At 37.7% G+C, this 18,426-nt stretch overlaps 1 protein-coding gene across 10 annotated transcripts in view; it reads right to left on the reverse strand.

Moving 5' to 3' along the window:
- Positions 1-18,426, reverse strand: part of LOC136842708 (uncharacterized) — a 45,465-nt gene extending 27,039 nt beyond the window's left edge. The window contains exons 1-5 of one of the 10 annotated variants that reach the window (XM_067110412.1): positions 17,960-18,426; positions 16,341-16,467; positions 15,858-15,975; positions 14,231-14,314; positions 2,670-2,758 (exon numbers count right to left, since the gene is read on the reverse strand). In XM_067110412.1, coding sequence (XP_066966513.1) covers positions 2,670-2,758; positions 14,231-14,314; positions 15,858-15,975; positions 16,341-16,460 — 411 coding nt within the window. In that variant the 5' untranslated portion in view covers positions 16,461-16,467; positions 17,960-18,426. The other 9 variants (XM_067110405.1, XM_067110410.1, XM_067110407.1 and 6 more) reach the window with 9 other exon arrangements.

Below are 18,426 nucleotides of genomic sequence, written 5' to 3' on the forward strand. Positions count from 1 at the left end.
TTAGCAGGCTGGCCAAAACCTGGTAGTCCGTAGAAGACGACTTAGGAGGCTGCTCCTGCTCTGCGGACTCCGACTCACTAGACATCTCTCCCTCTTCGACGGGAGCGACAGGAGAGTCTTCCGGAACCTGTGGAAGTCTAAGGCCTTGTGGCCCGATCCGCAAAAGGGACCTCTTTTTCCGCGAATCTAAAGCAGAAAGCTCTGGAGCGTCCCGCAATACTGAGAAAGGAGCGTCCTGCCGAGCGTCCTGACGAGCGTCCTGCTGAGAATGCTGCCGAGCGTCCTGTAGAGCGTCCTGACGAGCGTGCTGAGGAGCGTGCTGAGGAGCGTCTTGCCGAGCGTCCATCCGAGCGTCCATCCGAGCGTGCTGAGGAGCGTCCAGAAAAGCGTCGTGCAGAACGTCCTGCCGCGCGTCCATCCGAGCGTCTTGCCGAGTTGCGAGAGGGGCGTCCTGACGAGCATGGGAAACATCAGGTCCAGCAGCCTGAGGAGCGTCAAGTCGATGCAGATCGTCACGACGGCGATCCAACGAACGATGAGGGCGATCGGGAGAACTCGCCGGAGAGGGAGACGAACGAGGAGCAGGAGAGGATGACTTCTTCGACCTCTTAACAGGCAGCCTCAAGTCCTTACGGCGTCGACGCGGCTCAGACTCCTTTGCAGCAAGGAGGGATGCCAACTGCCGCTGCATGTCAAGCAGAAGTCGCTTAGAAGGAGAAGACTCCCTCTCCGGAGAAGGGCTGCTCCTGTGAGAAGACGAGGGGCGAGGGGACGCCCTCTTCCTTCTCCCAGGGGCGACGACAGCTCTTTTCTTGGAGCGACTGGGACGCTCAAAAGCGTCCTCCTCGGAAGAAGTCCTGGTCCTCTTCTGCGGCGGCAACTCGTCGAACCATTCAGGCGAAGAAACAAGCGCACCCCAAGAAAGAGGACGTGAAGCGTCATCCTCTCCGAAGCTTCTCTTCCAAGCGCGAGAGTCCTTCCGAGAGCTCGACCCCTTGCGCGGGGAGGGCGCCTCGGAGGACAAGAAGCAATCCCAAGGATGCGTCTTGTGAGCACGATCCTTGGCAGCCTGGGAATTGACAACAGGTCCTGCCGAAGGGACGCCAGATCGGTGGGGAGTCCCCGTAACCCTCTTGCGGCTTTCGACTTGCCCACTCCCCGAGTCCTGGGAGTCCGGCAGAGGTCCAGGCCTAGAGGCATTATAGGGCCGATCTGACGCCCCCTCCACAACACTAGGGGGATCACTGCACTTCACAACACTTTCTATGGCAAGCACTTTCGACTCCAAGGCACATATGGAGTTCAAAATCTCCGTCAGGGCATTACCTTCCGCAGATGCAACCTCAGGGCCCGAAGGCAACACTACAGGGATAGGTGAAGCAAAGTCTACAGAAGGGTTAACAGGAGACAAAATATTACCCTGACTCCCACCAGCAGACACACTCCTGGAGGAAGACCTCCTGATCCTGTCACGCTCTAACTTGCGCACATACGAATCATAAATCTTCCAATCGGCATCAGGCATAGTCTCACACTCCTTGCAGCGATCATCAAACAAACAAGCATGCCCTCTACATCTCATGCATACTGTGTGAGGATCTACCGAAGCTTTCGGTAGCCTCACCTTACACTCCTTCACACCACATACCCTGAAACTAGCAGAACTAGATCCAGACATCGTAACCAAAGAAAAGTCAAAGCCAAAATCAAAACGGTCCACAAAAGCGTATGCCTATCCACAAATCCAAAGTCAAAAAACCAAAAGACAATCAGAATACTCAAGTGGCAAAACGTTTTCGAAATCCAACGACGGAGGTATTGACAACGGGTGTTGACAGTACCGGCGACAGAGAAAATCTGAATAGAAAATGGGAATGGTTCCTGATACCCGCCTCCCAGCGGCGGGAATGGGTACTAACCACCTGGCCCCACTGCGTGTGTCGTAAGTTTTTGAATTTCTGTCGGTCCTTCGGAGAATACAGCTACATATATATCTGACAGGTAAGTCTCATGAACAAAATGCAGGTTACAAGACATGGTCTCAAAGAAGGAGTAGATGGACTACAACAAGAACAATGGCCATAAAGAACAAATACCTTGAACCAAAAGAAATGAACCCATTACAACAAACTCTGACAACAAACAGAAAGTTTAGATCAACTCAAATCATATGGGATATATTAACTTTGATTGAAATGTGGCATCAGTTATATTCCAGGGTAACTATATGATACACAGTCAGCACCACATGAGGGTGACACTCTTCTGTTACTTATTAAATCTCTGGTAAGTACTCAATTCCAAATAAAGTTTACCTTCCACCATATTGAAATCTGACTCTAATTGCTTTCTTTCAAAGTGACTGAGAGAGTAACAGGTAGTGACTATATAGAATAGACCTTATAGATCAAAATGAAAACCAAACTGGGAAAACCTGAGTTCACAGTAAGCAAATTCTTGTGAATCACAGCTATAAAAGACAATACTGTAGTGAAACATGCTAGAAAAATCCCAAGAATGTACATGCTTTACCATGTTCATAGAAATGTCTATAATCTATGCACTATGCAATAAAGTTAAATATACTTTCATGATAATGTGAGCCTCAATATAACAAAACTTTATATATACAAATAAAAGAAAAAAAGAAAGATGTATGTCCCACCAACCTGAGCCATGCCAGCTTGCTCATAGAGAAATATGTGTGCCTGATCCCCCAGCAAAGCTTCACAGCCTCTCTGCTCACAGTGACCAAGAACTACCAGGAGTAGAGAAAGATATTTAAAATACAAAGACAAGGTCTTTAACAAATCTCTTCATCACCAAGATATGCACTGTATACAGTAATTTAAATGAATAAAGCTTACTAAAATTATTTACAGATGGTATTCCTAGAGCACAAAAGTAGCCTTCCTTCTCAAATTCCAATTATAACAAGCCTGACATGATCCTATTTTGTTCTACAACAACAGAACTATTTCTGGTATACCTTAATATACATGTATTATGAACCTTTCCTAGTACTCTGCAGTGTCTGTTGTATCAACTGCTGAGAGTATCCTACACAAATGATGAAGTTATACAACTGGCTTAGGGCATTAAAGGGAATATTACAGCTTCCATTACTGTTACTATTAACCCCTTCGCCACCGGGACGTACACATGTACGTCTTTTACGGTACAGTAACAAAAGACCGCGACGTACGCCTATACGTCTTTCATCCCTCCTCGAAAATCAGAGCTGTTTTCTTCAGCTTGGATGGGTTTCAGGCGTAGTATTGTGTACGAGAGAGGTGCAGAAGCTCCACCCACTATTCATTATAGCCAATGAGTGTCCGATGGTCGTCGTGACGTCATATTCATATGGGATATTATAAGGGGTATCGTCCAGCAGCACATGTCAGTGCGCCTCAAGCTGTTATGTATGAAACATTGTCACGATCTTGTGAGTAAACCATTTGGATTCGAAGGCTAAACTTTTTCTCCTTTTGATTGCAGTTATTTTACAGGTTTTTTTTTTTATTTTTCAGTATCATGATGTCGGATGATAGTATTTCAGATCCTGGGTAGGAATACCAGCCAGATCTGTCAGATGATTATAGTGATAGTTGTTATAGTTGCTTAGAGGATGACAGCGACACCGAGATTTTAGAAGACACTGAACCCATTGTCGATGAAGGTTGGCAGTTCATAACAGATCCATTTTGTGACAAGCGCCCAGACCCACCCCCCGATTTCACGGAGGGTGACAATGGGATCTCTGTTTGCACACCCGACTTCACCTGCCCACGAGATGCATTTTGCTTCTTTTTTTGTGATGATGATATTGACAGACTGTGTGAATGGATGAATGCTTGGGCAGAGGAGTATTTTCGGTCAACAGGAAAGTGTACTATGTTTTTTGAAAACTTCTTTCATTTTTTTTTACACTCACATGTAATTTTTATTATCATTATTTTTTCTACTACAAGTTGTAGTAGTAGTGGTATTACTGTTGAATTTTTTTATTATTATTATTGTTATTATTATTACGATTATGATTATTATTATTATTATTATTATTATTATTATTATTATTATTATTATTACCAATGCCATAAACATTCATTGATGTATACTAACTGTTTCCGTAAGAAAACTAGTATATACTGCCATAAACATTCATTGATGTATACTAACTGTTTCCGTAAGAAAACTAGTATATACTGCTATTACTACTAGTACTATTTTACTAATACTTTACTACTTTTTCTGCTACTTTATTTCTACTACTTTACTACTATTTCTATTTCTGCAATTACTTTTTCCACTAAATATTCCTCTTTTTTCGATATAATATATATATATATATATATATATATATATATATATATATATATATATATATATATATATATATAAATATATATAAATATATATTATATATATATATATATATATATATATATATATATATATATATATATATATATATATATATATATATATATATATATATTTTTCATGATGTTGCCTTGTAATACGTATATCCTCCTATAATATTGACATATTTACTTTTTTTCATGTGTTATGTTTAATGATAATGGTTGTTGAAGTGTCATATTTAGTTTGACATCAGATCTCAAAAGTACTAATGATTACTTGATAGCGTAATTTAGAATTGTTGTTATAATTTTAATAGTAACGTAATTTAGAACGAATATCTTTCTTGGTAAAAGCGTAGTATGTGAACACGTGTGTGTGTCCACCAAAGGCTTGTTTCATTTCAGTTGTCATCAGTTGAGATAAGAGGGAACGCTTTGTTTTGGGTTAGCGATGACAGATTTGCAAAACAAACGCCAATTCGTCCCATACGGGCTCAAGACGAGTTATTTCATGTTGTTGCATGCGTTGTTTGAGTCACGTTCGCCACTTTGCGAGAAAGAATACGTGTCCTGATCAATTACGTCATGTTTTGTAAGATGTGTTCAAAACGTTTTGCTGGGATGACGTAACTTTCCTTCTAGAAGCTTCTCCATTGTATCTCGCACCCAAAACGCTTTAATGACGCCACCTCCTGCTTCTAGAACTTTTGTATCTCGTACCCAAAATGCTTTAATGACATCATGTAATTGTTTCACGTATTACTGGAGTCCTAAAATTTGTTTCATTCTGATTTCTAAGACCAGTCGATTTGGTTCCATATCTCTCTCTCTCTCTCTCTCATTCCTAATTAGGAAGAGATTACTTTAACGTAAATTTTTGTGGTCACTTTTAACATTAACTTTTGAGATCTGAATTTAGCAAAGTTATTTAGTTCAATAACGGCGCCTGGTAAAAAGTGTGTATTGTGTAACGAGCTGCAGCAAGTGATTTACAGAGGTTTTCACAAGTTGTGTAAGGTATTTATGTTTGTGATGTAACATTTATTTACATAGCATTGTAAATATTTCTTGGTAATTTAACATTGCATACTTAATTTAACATTGCATACTTAATTTAACATTGCATACTTGATTTCATTTATTGAGATTTTCTTTTTAAATCTTGAGTAATTCTTGATAGTTTAAATTTTACTTGATTAATTTAAATTCCTGATAAAGTTTTTGTGAATTAGTTTTGTTTCATAATTTAATTCAAGAATTCATTGAGTTTTGTGTTATTTTCAACTAATAGTAAATTTTTCAGATTGTGAATTCTAATTAATTGTGAATTCTAGTTATAAACTTTGAATCTGAAAATAAATTTTTGTATTTAACATTTTTAGAAAACAGTGTTTCATTTATTGATCACCAGTGAATAGGATTGATTGTGTGTGCATAAGGCAAAGTGATAAACATGTTTTGTTCTTTTAGTTTTGCTAAAGTGAATTAAGACCAGGGAAACAGTTAGAGTTTTTGATGGAGTGATGCCCTTTTACTCTAGAAGATTTCTAGTTTAATTTTTTATACCTCACACATATTCTGACGAACTTAGTTTGATTTTTTCAAGTGATTGATAAGTAAGTTTTTCTTAAGGGATCACTGTTACCTTTAGAGTACTCAGTCGTAACAATTAATGTTATGAGAGTTCAGGTATCTGGCTGAAGTGAGGTATATTTTGAATCTTGAGATTAGTTGTGTAATAACCAGGTACTTGATACGCATCGTGACATAATATTGTTTGGTGCCCAGAGACCCGTGGAACAAAACAAAATATCACTCTGGTTTATGGTTTATACTGGTGGTGTTAGGGATATATTTTGATAGGAGAGTGACCACATGGTTATTTTTTGCTTTGTACTGTGAATTATTTAGTTGAGTAACTTAGAGAAAATGGCTCTGTTCAATGTTCAGAGGTTTTTAGCAGCTCCTTCCATCCAAGAGTTATCTGAATCCAACCTGACTAAGGCACAGTGGATTGCTTTAGCAGTAGCATGTGGGGGTAATGTGTCTAGTGGTATGATTAAGGCACAAATCAAATATATTGCAATCCAAGCATTGATGGACTCTGGTAAAGTAGATGAAGAGTTGGGAGAGGCACAGGAATTGTTGAATGCAGCTGAGGCAGAATTTACAGATAAACATGAGCAAAAGAAAGAGAAAAGTGATGCAGAAGCAGAACTTAGACGTATAGAAGCAGAAGAAAATTTGATTAAGCTGAGGATACAGGCTGACAGAGAGAAAATGCAAGCAGAAAGAGAAAGAGAAGATAGAGAGAAAAGAGAAAGAAAGGAAAGAGAAGAAGAAAAAGCAGCAGAAGAAGAAAGAGAAAGAGCAAAAGAAGAAAGAGAAAGACCAAAAGAGGAGAGAGAAAGAGCAAGACATGAAAGGGAGATGGAGTTAATAAAAGCTCGATCCACATTACCTGTAATACCGTGTAACCCTACTCAAGGTAATTCAGACCCTGTATTTGATGTAGTAAGAGTGCAGAAATTAATTCCAAAATTTACAGAAGAAGCCCCAGATGAGTTTTTTGATCACTTTGAAAAAGTAGCTTCAGGTATGGGATGGCCAGAGGATAAATGGTCGGTCTTGTTACAGAGTGTTCTCATTGGTAAAGGAAGAAGTGCCTATTTAGCCTTATCAGCTGATCAGTGTAAAGAGTACAAGGTACTCAAACATAATGTGCTACAAGTTTACCAGATGACCCTGAATATTATAATGAAAGATTCAGATCTTTGAGAAAGGATGACAAGATAACTTTCTTGGATTATGCTTACAAAGTAAGAAGATGTTTTAAACGATGGTTGGAGGCTGCTAAAGTTAAATCTATGGACGAACTTGAGGAGTTAGTAGTTCTAGAACAATATCTTAGAGGAATTCCTGAACACATAAGAGCCTATTTAAGAGAGAGAGGTTAAAAACTTGACAAAGCTGCTACATTGAGCGAAGATTTTAATATAATTTCTAGCAAAAGAAATTATAATGTCAAATACCAGAACCAACAACGCACAGGTTTCAGATCTCATCCAAATTTCAGGAACATTACAACTGGAAATCCTTCTAGTGGCTATGCCAATACAAAGTCAGGTAACACCCCTCAGCAATTAAATGTTAAATCCTCATCATCCAGTCAGTTTTCAAGACAGATACAGAAGACTAATGTTGTCTGCTACAAGTGTGGAAGAGTAGGACACTACAGTCGAGACTGTTATCAGACACAACAGCAGACCAAACCAGTTGGTCAAGTGGTTAAAGGTAACCAGGTGAAGCAAACTACGAAGAGCAGTGTGGGGAGACTTAGACTAAACAAGCAGAGTGTTTAGCAACCAGTGGAAATGTAACTTCAAGCAGTGAGTGGCTGAGCAGCTTGGAGGCTTTTAAGCCATATATCTATGAAGGTGCGCTGACAACTCAAGGAGGAAGTGTGCAGGTACCAGTCAAGGTATTACGTGATACGGGGAGTAACCATAGTGTGGTAGTTCGTGGTGCTCACCCACAGTTGGAGAAGAATCTCACCGGAGATTCAGTTATTTTGAAGGGTATAGGAGGAGAAGAGGTAACTCCTATATGCCGCTTGCATTTGTCCTGTGAATTGGTGACAGGAAATGTTGATTTTGCTGTAAAGGACTCACTAGCTGTTGAAGGCGTACATGTTTTACTGGGTAATGAAGTTGGTGGTGTACCATTTGTTCCTTGTCCTATAGTGACAGACAAACCGTTAAGGGTTAGCCCTACAGTAGCTTTAGAGAAGAAAAACCCCCACCTGTTTCCAAGTTGTGTAACTACCAGGAGTATGAAGAGAACTATGTCTGCAAGTGGAGATACTGAGGATTTACCTGCACCAGAAGAATCAAGTGAAGGATCTTTAAGATTAGAAGAACTGTTCCAGGAAAGTGAAGTTTCCCCTAGTGTTAGTAGTGAAGAGATTTCCCAAGAAGAAGAGGATCCTGTTGTTATTGAAGAGACTCCGAGTAGTCAAAGAGTTCCTGAAGATAGTAGTGAAACTGTAGAAGCAGAGTTAGCAGATATGGAGAGTTCAGCCCTTGAAGTTGGTCAAGTGACAAGAGAGAAGCTAATGAAACTGCAGAAGAGGGATACAACGTTGGCTGATTTGTTCTTCAGAGTTGTTGATCAAGAAGAGATGCAACAAACCTCTACCTGTTATTATCTAAAGGAAGGATTGCTAATGAGGAAGCATCGACCTGCAGATATACCAGGAAATGCTGAATGGGGTGAATATCATCAAATTTTGATTCCATATCCATTGAGGAAACAAGTTGTAGCAGTAGCGCACGAGTCTGGACATATGGGAATCAGGAAGACTGTTGAGAAGGTTATGAAGTATTTTTTCTGGCCTGGACTTCACAAGGACGTTAGCAAATTTTGCAGAGTGTGTCACACGTGCCAGATAGCTGGAAAGCACCCCTACATCCCATAGAAGTTAGAGGAGAACCCTTTAGCAAGGTAATTATAGATGTGGTTGGGCCACTTCCGAAAACAAAGAAAGGAAATGAATATCTATTAACATTAATGTGTCCAGTGACTAGGTATCCTGAGGCGATTCCTGTAAGAAGTATAAGTGCAAAGGTAATTGCTGAGAAGTTGGTGGAGTTTTTCTCCAAGTTTGGAATACCAGAAATTGTGCAAAGTGATAGAGGAACGAACTTTACTTCAAAATTATTCCAGGATGTGATGAACTTGTTAGGAGTAAAACAACAGTTATCAACTGCTTATCATCCAGAGACTCAAGGAGCCTTGGAAAGGTTCCACCAGACATTGAAAAGTATGTTAACTAAGTATTGTAATGAATCAGGAAGAGAATGGGATGCTGGTTTACCTTTAATGTTATTTGAAGTTAGGAATGCTTATCAAGAAAGCATGGGATGTTCACCAAATGAAATGATTTTTGGTCGAGACATTAGAGGTCCATTGAAGATTCTTGCAGAGAATTGGGAAGAAAATCAAGAGGAAATCCAAGGAGAATATGTGAAGAACTTGAGGAAAAGATTAAGAGAAATTAGAAAATTCTCTTTAGAAAATTTGAAAATAAGTCAAGAGAAAATGAAAAGGAAATATGATGCTAAAACTAAGCTAAGAAATTTTAGTATTGGACAGCAAGTTCTAGTGTTCTTACCAGTGAAAAGATTTCCCCAACCAATAAGTTTCAAGGTCCTTATAGGATAATAGAGAAGTTAAGTGATCGAACTTATGTGATTGAAACACCAGGAAGAAGAAAACGACAGAGGAAGATACATGTGAATCTTTTGAAACCTTACTTCTCAGAGACTAAAACTGAAACAGTGTCAATAACACAAACAACTTCATCTACAGAGGACGATGACGGCTACAATTAGGAGCTGAAAACAAGATAAACAATTCTTCAATATTAGAAAATTTGGAAGATAAACTAAAACATCTGAGTGTTGAGCAAAGTAGTGAATTAAGTGAAGTTATTCAAAGTTTCCCTGAAATTTTTGCAGATGTACCTAGGTGTACCAATCTGACAAAGCATGAGATAAAGATCAGAGAAGATGGAAAACCTTTTAAAATGAGAGCTTATCGCTTATCGCCTTTTCATCGAGATGTTTTGAAGAAAGAAGTTGAATATTTGTTGCAGCATGGATTAGCAGAACCCAGTTCAAGTCATAATAGTTCTCCTTGTGTGTTAGTGAAGAAACCAGATGGCTCATTTAGGATGTGTACTGATTATAGGAAACTGAATTCCATCAGTGTGGCTGACAATTATCCCTTGCCTCTTATTGATCAATTACTTGATAATATTGGGCAAGCCAAATTTGTTTCAAGATAGACTTGTTGAAAGGATATTATCAAATTCCCTTAGATGAGAATGCTAAGTTGCTGTCAGCTTTCATTACTCCTTTTGGACTGTATCAATACACTGTTTTGCCGTTTGGTCTGATGAATGCACCTGCAACATTCCAGCGAGTGATGGATCAACTACTAGGATCAATAGAAGGAGTAGGTGTATACCTTGATGACATTGTGATTTATTCTAATACATGGGAAGAACATCTGAAGATATTAAGGAAAGTGTTCAAGAAACTTCGGGAAGCAGGACTAACAATCAACTTACAAAAAGTGAGTTTGGAAAGGCAACTGTACAGTACCTAGGATTTGAAGTTGGAAAAGGCCTTCTCGCTCCTATTGACGCTAATGTAGAAGGTATCCGTAAGGCTACCCCTCCTGCTACAAGGAAACAGCTACAAAGATTTTTGGGCATGGCTGGATTTTATCGCCGATTCTGTCCAAATTTCTCAGCCGTAGTAGCTCCCTTAACTGACTTAACCAGTCCTAAAAGAAAGTTTGTTTGGACTCCAGAATGTCGAGAATCATTTGAGAAGGTTAAAGCCATATTAACTTCAAGACCAGTGCTTCAAGCTCCAGACTTCAATAAAAAGTTCGTGATACAAGTTGATGCATCCGACTGTGGAATTGGAGCTGTTCTACTTCAAAAAGATGACAACAGAATCTTACATCCAGTATGTTTTATGTCTTCAAAGTTGAAAAAGCACCAGAAAACATACTCAACAATTGAAAAAGAAACATTAGCATTAATCACAGCATTGAAAAAGTTTGAAGTGTATGTGAACCGACCTAGGAATGAAGAAATTTTAGTATTGTCGGATCACAACCCAATCTCATTCATCAATAAGATGAAAAATAATAATATGAGACTGACCAGGTGGTCTTTATGCCTGCAACCATATAATGTAAGTGTTAAACACATTTCAGGAAAAGATAATGTCATAGCAGATTATTTATCCCGTTGTGAATCGTTGATTCAAACCGGGATAAGTAATCTTCTCGGGGAGGAATTTCATGATGTTGCCTTGTAATACGTATATCCTCCTATAATATTGACATATTTACTTTTTCATGTGTTATGTTTAATGATAATGGTTGTTGAAGTATCATATTTAGTTTGACATCAGATCTCAAAAGTACTAATGATTACTTGATAGCGTAATTTAGAATTGTTGTTATAATTTTAATAGTAACGTAATTTAGAACGAATATCTTTCTTGGTAAAAGCGTAGTATGTGAACACGTGTGTGTGTGTCCACCAAAGGCTTGTTTCATTTCAGTTGTCATCAGTTGAGATAAGAGGGAACGCTTTGTTTTGGGTTAGCGATGACAGATTTGCAAAACAAACGCCAATTCGTCCCATACGGGCTCAAGACGAGTTATTTCATGTTGTTGCATGCGTTGTTTGAGTCGCGTTCGCCACTTTGCGAGAAAGAATACGTGTCCTGATCAATTACGTCATGTTTTGTAAGATGCGTTCAAAACGCGTTTTGCTGGGATGACGTAACTTTCCTTCTAGAAGCTTCTCCATTGTATCTACCCAAAACGCTTTAATGACGTCACCTCCCTGCTTCTAGAACTTTTGTATCTCGTACCCAAAATGCTTTAATGACATCATGTAATTGTTTCACGTATTACTGGAGTCCTAAAATTTGTTTCATTCTGATTTCTAAGACCAGTCGATTTGGTTCCATATCTCTCTCTCTCTCTCTCTCATTCCTAATTAGGAAGAGATTACTTTTAACGTAAATTTTTGTGGTCACTTTTAACATTAACTTTTGAGATCTGAATTTAGCAAAGTTATTTAGTTCGTAACGGCGCCTGGTAAAAAAGTGTGTATTGTGTAACGCAGCTGCAGCAAGTGATTTACAGAGGTTTTCACAAGTTGTGTAAGGTATTTATGTTTGTGATGTAACATTTATTTACATAGCATTGTAAATATTTCTTGGTAATTTAACATTGCATACTTAATTTAACATTGCATACTTAATTTAACATTGCATACTTGATTTCATTTATTGAGATTTTCTTTTAAATCTTGAGTAATTCTTGATAGTTTAAATTTTACTTGATTAATTTAAATTCCTGATAAAGTTTTTGTGAATTAGTTTTGTTTCATAATTTAATTCAAGAATTCATTGAGTTTTGTGTTATTTTCAACTAATAGTAAATTTTTCAGATTGTGAATTCTAATTAATTGTGAATTCTAGTTATAAACTTTGAATCTGAAAATAAATTTTTGTATTTAACATTTTTAGAAAACAGTGTTTCATTTATTGATCACCAGTGAATAGGATTGATTGTGTGTGCATAAGGCAAAGTGATAAACATGTTTTGTTCTTTTAGTTTTGCTAAAGTGAATTAAGACCAGGGAAACAGTTAGAGTTTTTTGATGGAGTGATGCCCTTTTACTCTAGAAGATTTCTAGTTTAATTTTTTATACCTCACACATATTCTGACGAACTTAGTTTGATTTTTCAAGTGATTGATAAATAAGTTTTTTCTTAAGGGATCACTGTTACCTTTAGAGTACTCAGTCGTAACAATTAATGTTCTAAAGACATAGTCTTTAGAAGAAATGACATTCTGATAAGCCCAAAGGACAGGATTAGCTGGAAAGCAGTTTTAACAGCCACAATAAGAATGCTTTAGACCCCTGATAGTAACTACCAAGGATATTCTCTGCAACTGGAGATGTCTTAAGCAAGCAATGACCACCTCACTTGCAAATGGTGGACTTATGGAGGGCAATGAAGGTTCATTAAATTAACATCTGATTAGTCTCAGATCTGATAACTTATTTCCAAAACTTAAGCAGTAATACCACAAATATGTAGACCACTATGGGGCATTTTTTGCCTGGTTTGCAACATGAACAGAGTGCAAGCAAATGTCCTAGAAGGTTATCATTGCACCAACTGGAAGGTTATCATCAAATTCTAGTGTTAACATGAAGTGACTGCCACCAGAGTACCTCTATGTCACTGGAATTATTTTTAAGAGATAAAGGCAAAGGAGATCCAGTGTACACACACGAAGTCTTGTTTGATGAAGAACCTTTACTCTGGGCATCAGAGTATATAAGGTACAGTGTAGGACTCCTCTTTTGCCATTGAAGAATGAAGTAAAGCGTCCTGGGTCTCTCCTAACCTCTTTCAGGGGGCAAGAAAAGGAAAGAGAAAACCAGGAGTAGCGATATCTTACCAACATGGGCCTGATCCTGATCTAAATAATCCTAAAGACTGATATCTTCTAAAAAAAAAAAAAATAGCTCAACCTAAAAGATATGCCACCTGATTTGCCGTCTCTCGATTGTGAAAATTAAATGAAAATGAAAAATTGAAAGATCAGGAAGATTACATCATATATCTTCTACAGTCCATGAGAATACTTTTTAGGTATCTTGATGGCTGGATGCTAGGATCCTGGAGTGTTGTTAGGGTTAAGCACCAAAACTGTATTTAACTGCTAATTGTGGTTTATTACTGTTATCCCTTCACTAACCAAGTTTTAAAGCACTAACGAGAGAGGTGGCTACCTCCAGTACAGCCAAGTCACTTCCTAGTTACCACTGTTTACATCAGTTGTTTGCTAACCAACCTAATAATAATAACAACTATAAATAAGACATTTTGGATCCTGAAACTGATCTGACCAACCATGACCAGTGAACTATAATTTACATGAACATAAACTGAAAAAGATACTGACATTCACTGTAATCAAAATAATGACAAATGAGGACATAAACAAACCAAAAGGTGTAGAGTCCCTCACAGAAAGTCTGCCTGTTAGCATGACCAACAGGAAAATGACAAAACAACAGTAAGCGGTGTGGTTGCTTCTCCAATTCTCCAATAACACCACTCATGCACCATCAATATGAAGTAGCCTTTCATTCATAAATATGAAACAGCTTAATTACTATTAGCAATAAACAATAAAAGTCAAATATACAACATACACAGGTAAAGACTGGTTTACATATATATATAACACACCTGCAATAAGGTTTCCCATGGTACCTGATGGTACAAATAAGGCAGCTTCTTTCCCTGTTAGGACAGACATACGGTGTTCCAGCTCTGCAAGCAAGACGAAAAAAATGTTAAAAGGTAATTACAGTACAAAGAACTAATTAATAAATGCATAAATTTCCTAATCAAATGAATAAAATAATTATTATTCCTGACTTTGATAGTATGTACATTAGCTAAGTTGCACCTAGCTTAAGCACATTAAAACAAGGTTATGAACACTGAATGCTAATAGTAAAAAAGTGTGAAAAGAATTGCATTTCAGTACATTCATAAAGACAAATTCTTTCAATAGACATCACGTACAATTGCATAAAAGTGAGAAACTTCACCTAGTAACTGTAGCAGAGGAGTCCTAAAGCACCCATGAGGTGAGTGACTTGTCATCTCTAGGCATCAGTTGTTGAACAACTTGTGCCAACCTGATGCCCCCATTCTCAGAAATGTAGCTTGAATCAATCTGATGTCTATTCTTCATTCCATGTTTATCCCTCATCTTATACTTTATCATGTTAATAAGCAACTTTTCTCTAGTATAACTTCAATCCTTTTACTTACACCACAAAGCTAAATTTGCCTTGGTTTATTTTTCCCCTTGCCAAAGTTTTTCTCGTTTCCAAAACCACACTGGTGAGACATCTTGCACAATGTACTATAAAATAGATTTTTATACACCCTTTAGACAGGGTAAATGGATGCTTTTTGCTTCAACATAAGTTTGCTATAAGGTCAAGCTATTTAACTTAACCCCCTAAGAAGGATACAGCTTGCGATGTGTTTGGTGTGGTGCATGAGTGCTGATACTAAAGGTTCTTTGCATTGTCCCTCTGGTCTCTAACTACAGTGCTTTCTGCCTTTCTCATCTGTTCCCTTGGGCCTCAAGCTGCCTAGCTGTCCAACTACAGACACTGTGATTTTGCCCTACAAACAAACACTTTCCTTCTATAATACCCGTAGCTTGAACCTTGTCTGGCATACCCAGACCCACTAGCCTTGCAAGCATGTACTTCTCTGCAGTCATAGATAGCTTCCTCTGTTACTCAATAAAGTACTCTGTAGGTTCATATTAATCTACATACTTGTTTCTGTACATGATGTCTCCTCATGTGTTTCCATTAAAAGTTACAATTTAATCATTAAAATAATTTAATTTTCATACACTTACTACCAGGTATAATAACATACAGAACAAATAACAACCTCTGGTTTTCTTGGCACCCAATCAAATTCTACCTCGCCTAGGCAATTTTCCTGCCGAATGTCTGTTTGTTCTGTTGAATACTTTTATGATTATGATTTCCTATAAATAGCATAAATATCCACTGCAATTAAGATACAAGAGAAATGATACTGAAATACTAAGAACTATATAAGTTCAATTTAGAAATAACATTTACCAGCATGATCACATTTAAACTTCTAATACTTTCTCAGAACTATACCGTAATGGTTATGTTCTTCACATTAATCCTTTACTAAAATGAAAAAATTGCCTTACTTTAAAAAATCAACCAATAACTACTATCACCTATATTGCATTTGTAACATTAACACCAAGGCTAATGTTATTCAAATACTGCAATGAAGATACCTGATACTGTGGGGTCTTCTCGATATACATCATCCCCAAGAAGCGCATCCATCATAGCTTTTTTCATGCCGTCTGTGGGCTTTGTGATAGTATCTGAACGTAAGTCGACAATCATGCCCTGTAATATTGACAAACGAAATAAAGAGTAACAGTATCAGTAATGAACTTTGAAGTTATCTATTACTGTACAAGCTATATACAGGACACTGCAAAACAAAGCAAGATGAACTGTCCCAGCAAAAAATTTAAGAACATATATCAGTTGCTAAAAGGAAAAGAATAAATTTCATAGTGTCACCAAAACACCATAATTCACTGAACTGCAAAACTTGTCAATGTATTCACTATATCAAGGGATTGTAAATAATCAATAGTACAAATTCCATAGCTTCAAAAACCTTACTGTCAGAAAAGATCTTCATATCAAAAGTTTAACTCTTGCATTGCAAATTAAGTCATTTCATGGGCATGAGATTACTATACCTTATGAGCATTTGGTACAGGAGGGGGTGGATGATACCATTTATAGTGATGTATACCCATACATCCTTTCACTGTATTCCAGCACTGAAGAGTTCGCGGGAAACTAAGACTTCTACTCATAATTAACCTGCACATAAAAAAGAAATATCGACATGATTAAAAAAAATTTTCTAAGAACAATTATATCCATTTAAAGCTTCCTAAAATCAGATTGATAGAAATCTTTACTGATATTGTACTAAAACCAGAGAGCTTAAGCAATGACTAGTGACCAATAAAATGTCAAAAAGAACACTTCTTTATTTAAAAGCACTGTTAATGGTAACTATATGACAAACTTTCCCACCATGAACTTGAATCACATTTTTTCACCACTACTGTTAGGACAATTTGCTCTTTTGATTTAAGCTTTCTACTGCTCATACCCATCAAATAATACAAGGTTGCTATACTTAGAAACCAAGGCTTTTGGTTAAGAGAAAAACAAAATCACATGTTTAGTTCCCACAACAATGATGAAACACTTAACCTCATATCCTTAATGAAATTAGGCTAAGTAGGTTACTGCCCATATGGTTTGATACTTCCAGCAATGATGATAATCTGCTAGAAAACAATACCAGTAACAGTGAATTTTAATTCACACCACTATGGCATTCTGGATATAAGGGTGATAATTTGGAAGATTTGGGATGTTTTTTAGAGCGGCATTGCCATTTCCTTGTGTATGGATGATTAAGCAAAGTGACTGCAGGTCACAGTAAAAAGGGGATTGCCTATTACCTCACTCCTTTCATTAGTACAAAAGCAAAACACAAACATCATAACATTATACAAGTATTAGCCTTGGACTTTGCTAGCCCTAGGAGAGCTGTTAACCAGCTCAGTGGTCTGGTTAAACTAAGATATACTTTTTTTGTACATTCTGTTTTTATATGGCTCAATACAAAATTTAATTAAATGTATGTATAGCTGCCTGGGCTAGGCCTTAAAACTGAAGTCACCTGTAAGGAAAATCAAATGGCTGGACAGTAAGCTCGAATACATCCATTCTCAGGATTAGGCCTAACATTAACCTCAAGGTTAGGCCTAATCCTGAGGTGTACCTTTTTGGATTAGGATTAAAAACTTCCTATGGCAAGATGGGAAAATGTCAACGCAGCCAATTATAGGAAAGTCTCAGCCATTCATAGCTGGACTATAGTTTATAGGCCTAAGAGCCAGACTTGGCCTATTTCGGGCTTCAACTCACTCTAGGTTAGCCTAGCCTACTTGCTACATCCTAGATAGGCAGTATCTAATCTAGTGCACAGGTTCCGTGGTGAGGACGAAACTTAATCATTAAGCACAAACAACTAACTACACAAAATTCAAAATAGACTGACAAAGCTCGGACAGTTGCTAAGCACCTGTCACGACACTGTGGCTCAGTCTTAAGGTAGACACTTCGAAAGGTCCTCACTGTAACCATGTGGCATGTCACCAGTTTTCACGACTTCCCAGCAACTGTAGCCCTAATTTCATGGTTTCCCATGACGTTAACTTCGTTTACAAATTACACTTACAATGAATTAATTACTTTTTAAGGGGCTGTGCGAAAATAATCAGAGAGGGATCACCTGTTGACGACAAGATGAATTTCCTTGCGGGAGCGATTGGTTTAATAGGTTCGGTTCTCCAACACTGTATTGGTTTCCCCAGCTCTATATATCCTCGATGGTCAGTTTACAACTTTTTATAGCACTTTAAATGAGCCAATAGCTTGAAATTACAATGTTTTCTAAGTACGATCATTTATTTGTACATTATGAAATTCTCCTGCAAGGTCAGTGAGGGAGAGATTGGCTACGACTGTTTTTGTTGGGTCTATTAATTCCATGCCTTGATTCGTACCATAACTTGTACCTCATGAACTTTGTAGAGGAATTTGGTTGTTTTAAATACGATCATTCATATATCTGCCAAAGGAGTTTTCATCAGCAGATAGTACAGGGCATGGTCTATTGCAATGCAGGTCTTAAATTTTGACGGTAAATTATAACAAGTACCCGCAAATATCACGAAGGCCAAGGCCACGAAGAGAAAC

Source organism: Macrobrachium rosenbergii, chromosome 10 (assembly GCF_040412425.1).
Source record: "Macrobrachium rosenbergii isolate ZJJX-2024 chromosome 10, ASM4041242v1, whole genome shotgun sequence".
NCBI classification, from domain to species: Eukaryota; Metazoa; Arthropoda; class Malacostraca; order Decapoda; family Palaemonidae; genus Macrobrachium; species Macrobrachium rosenbergii.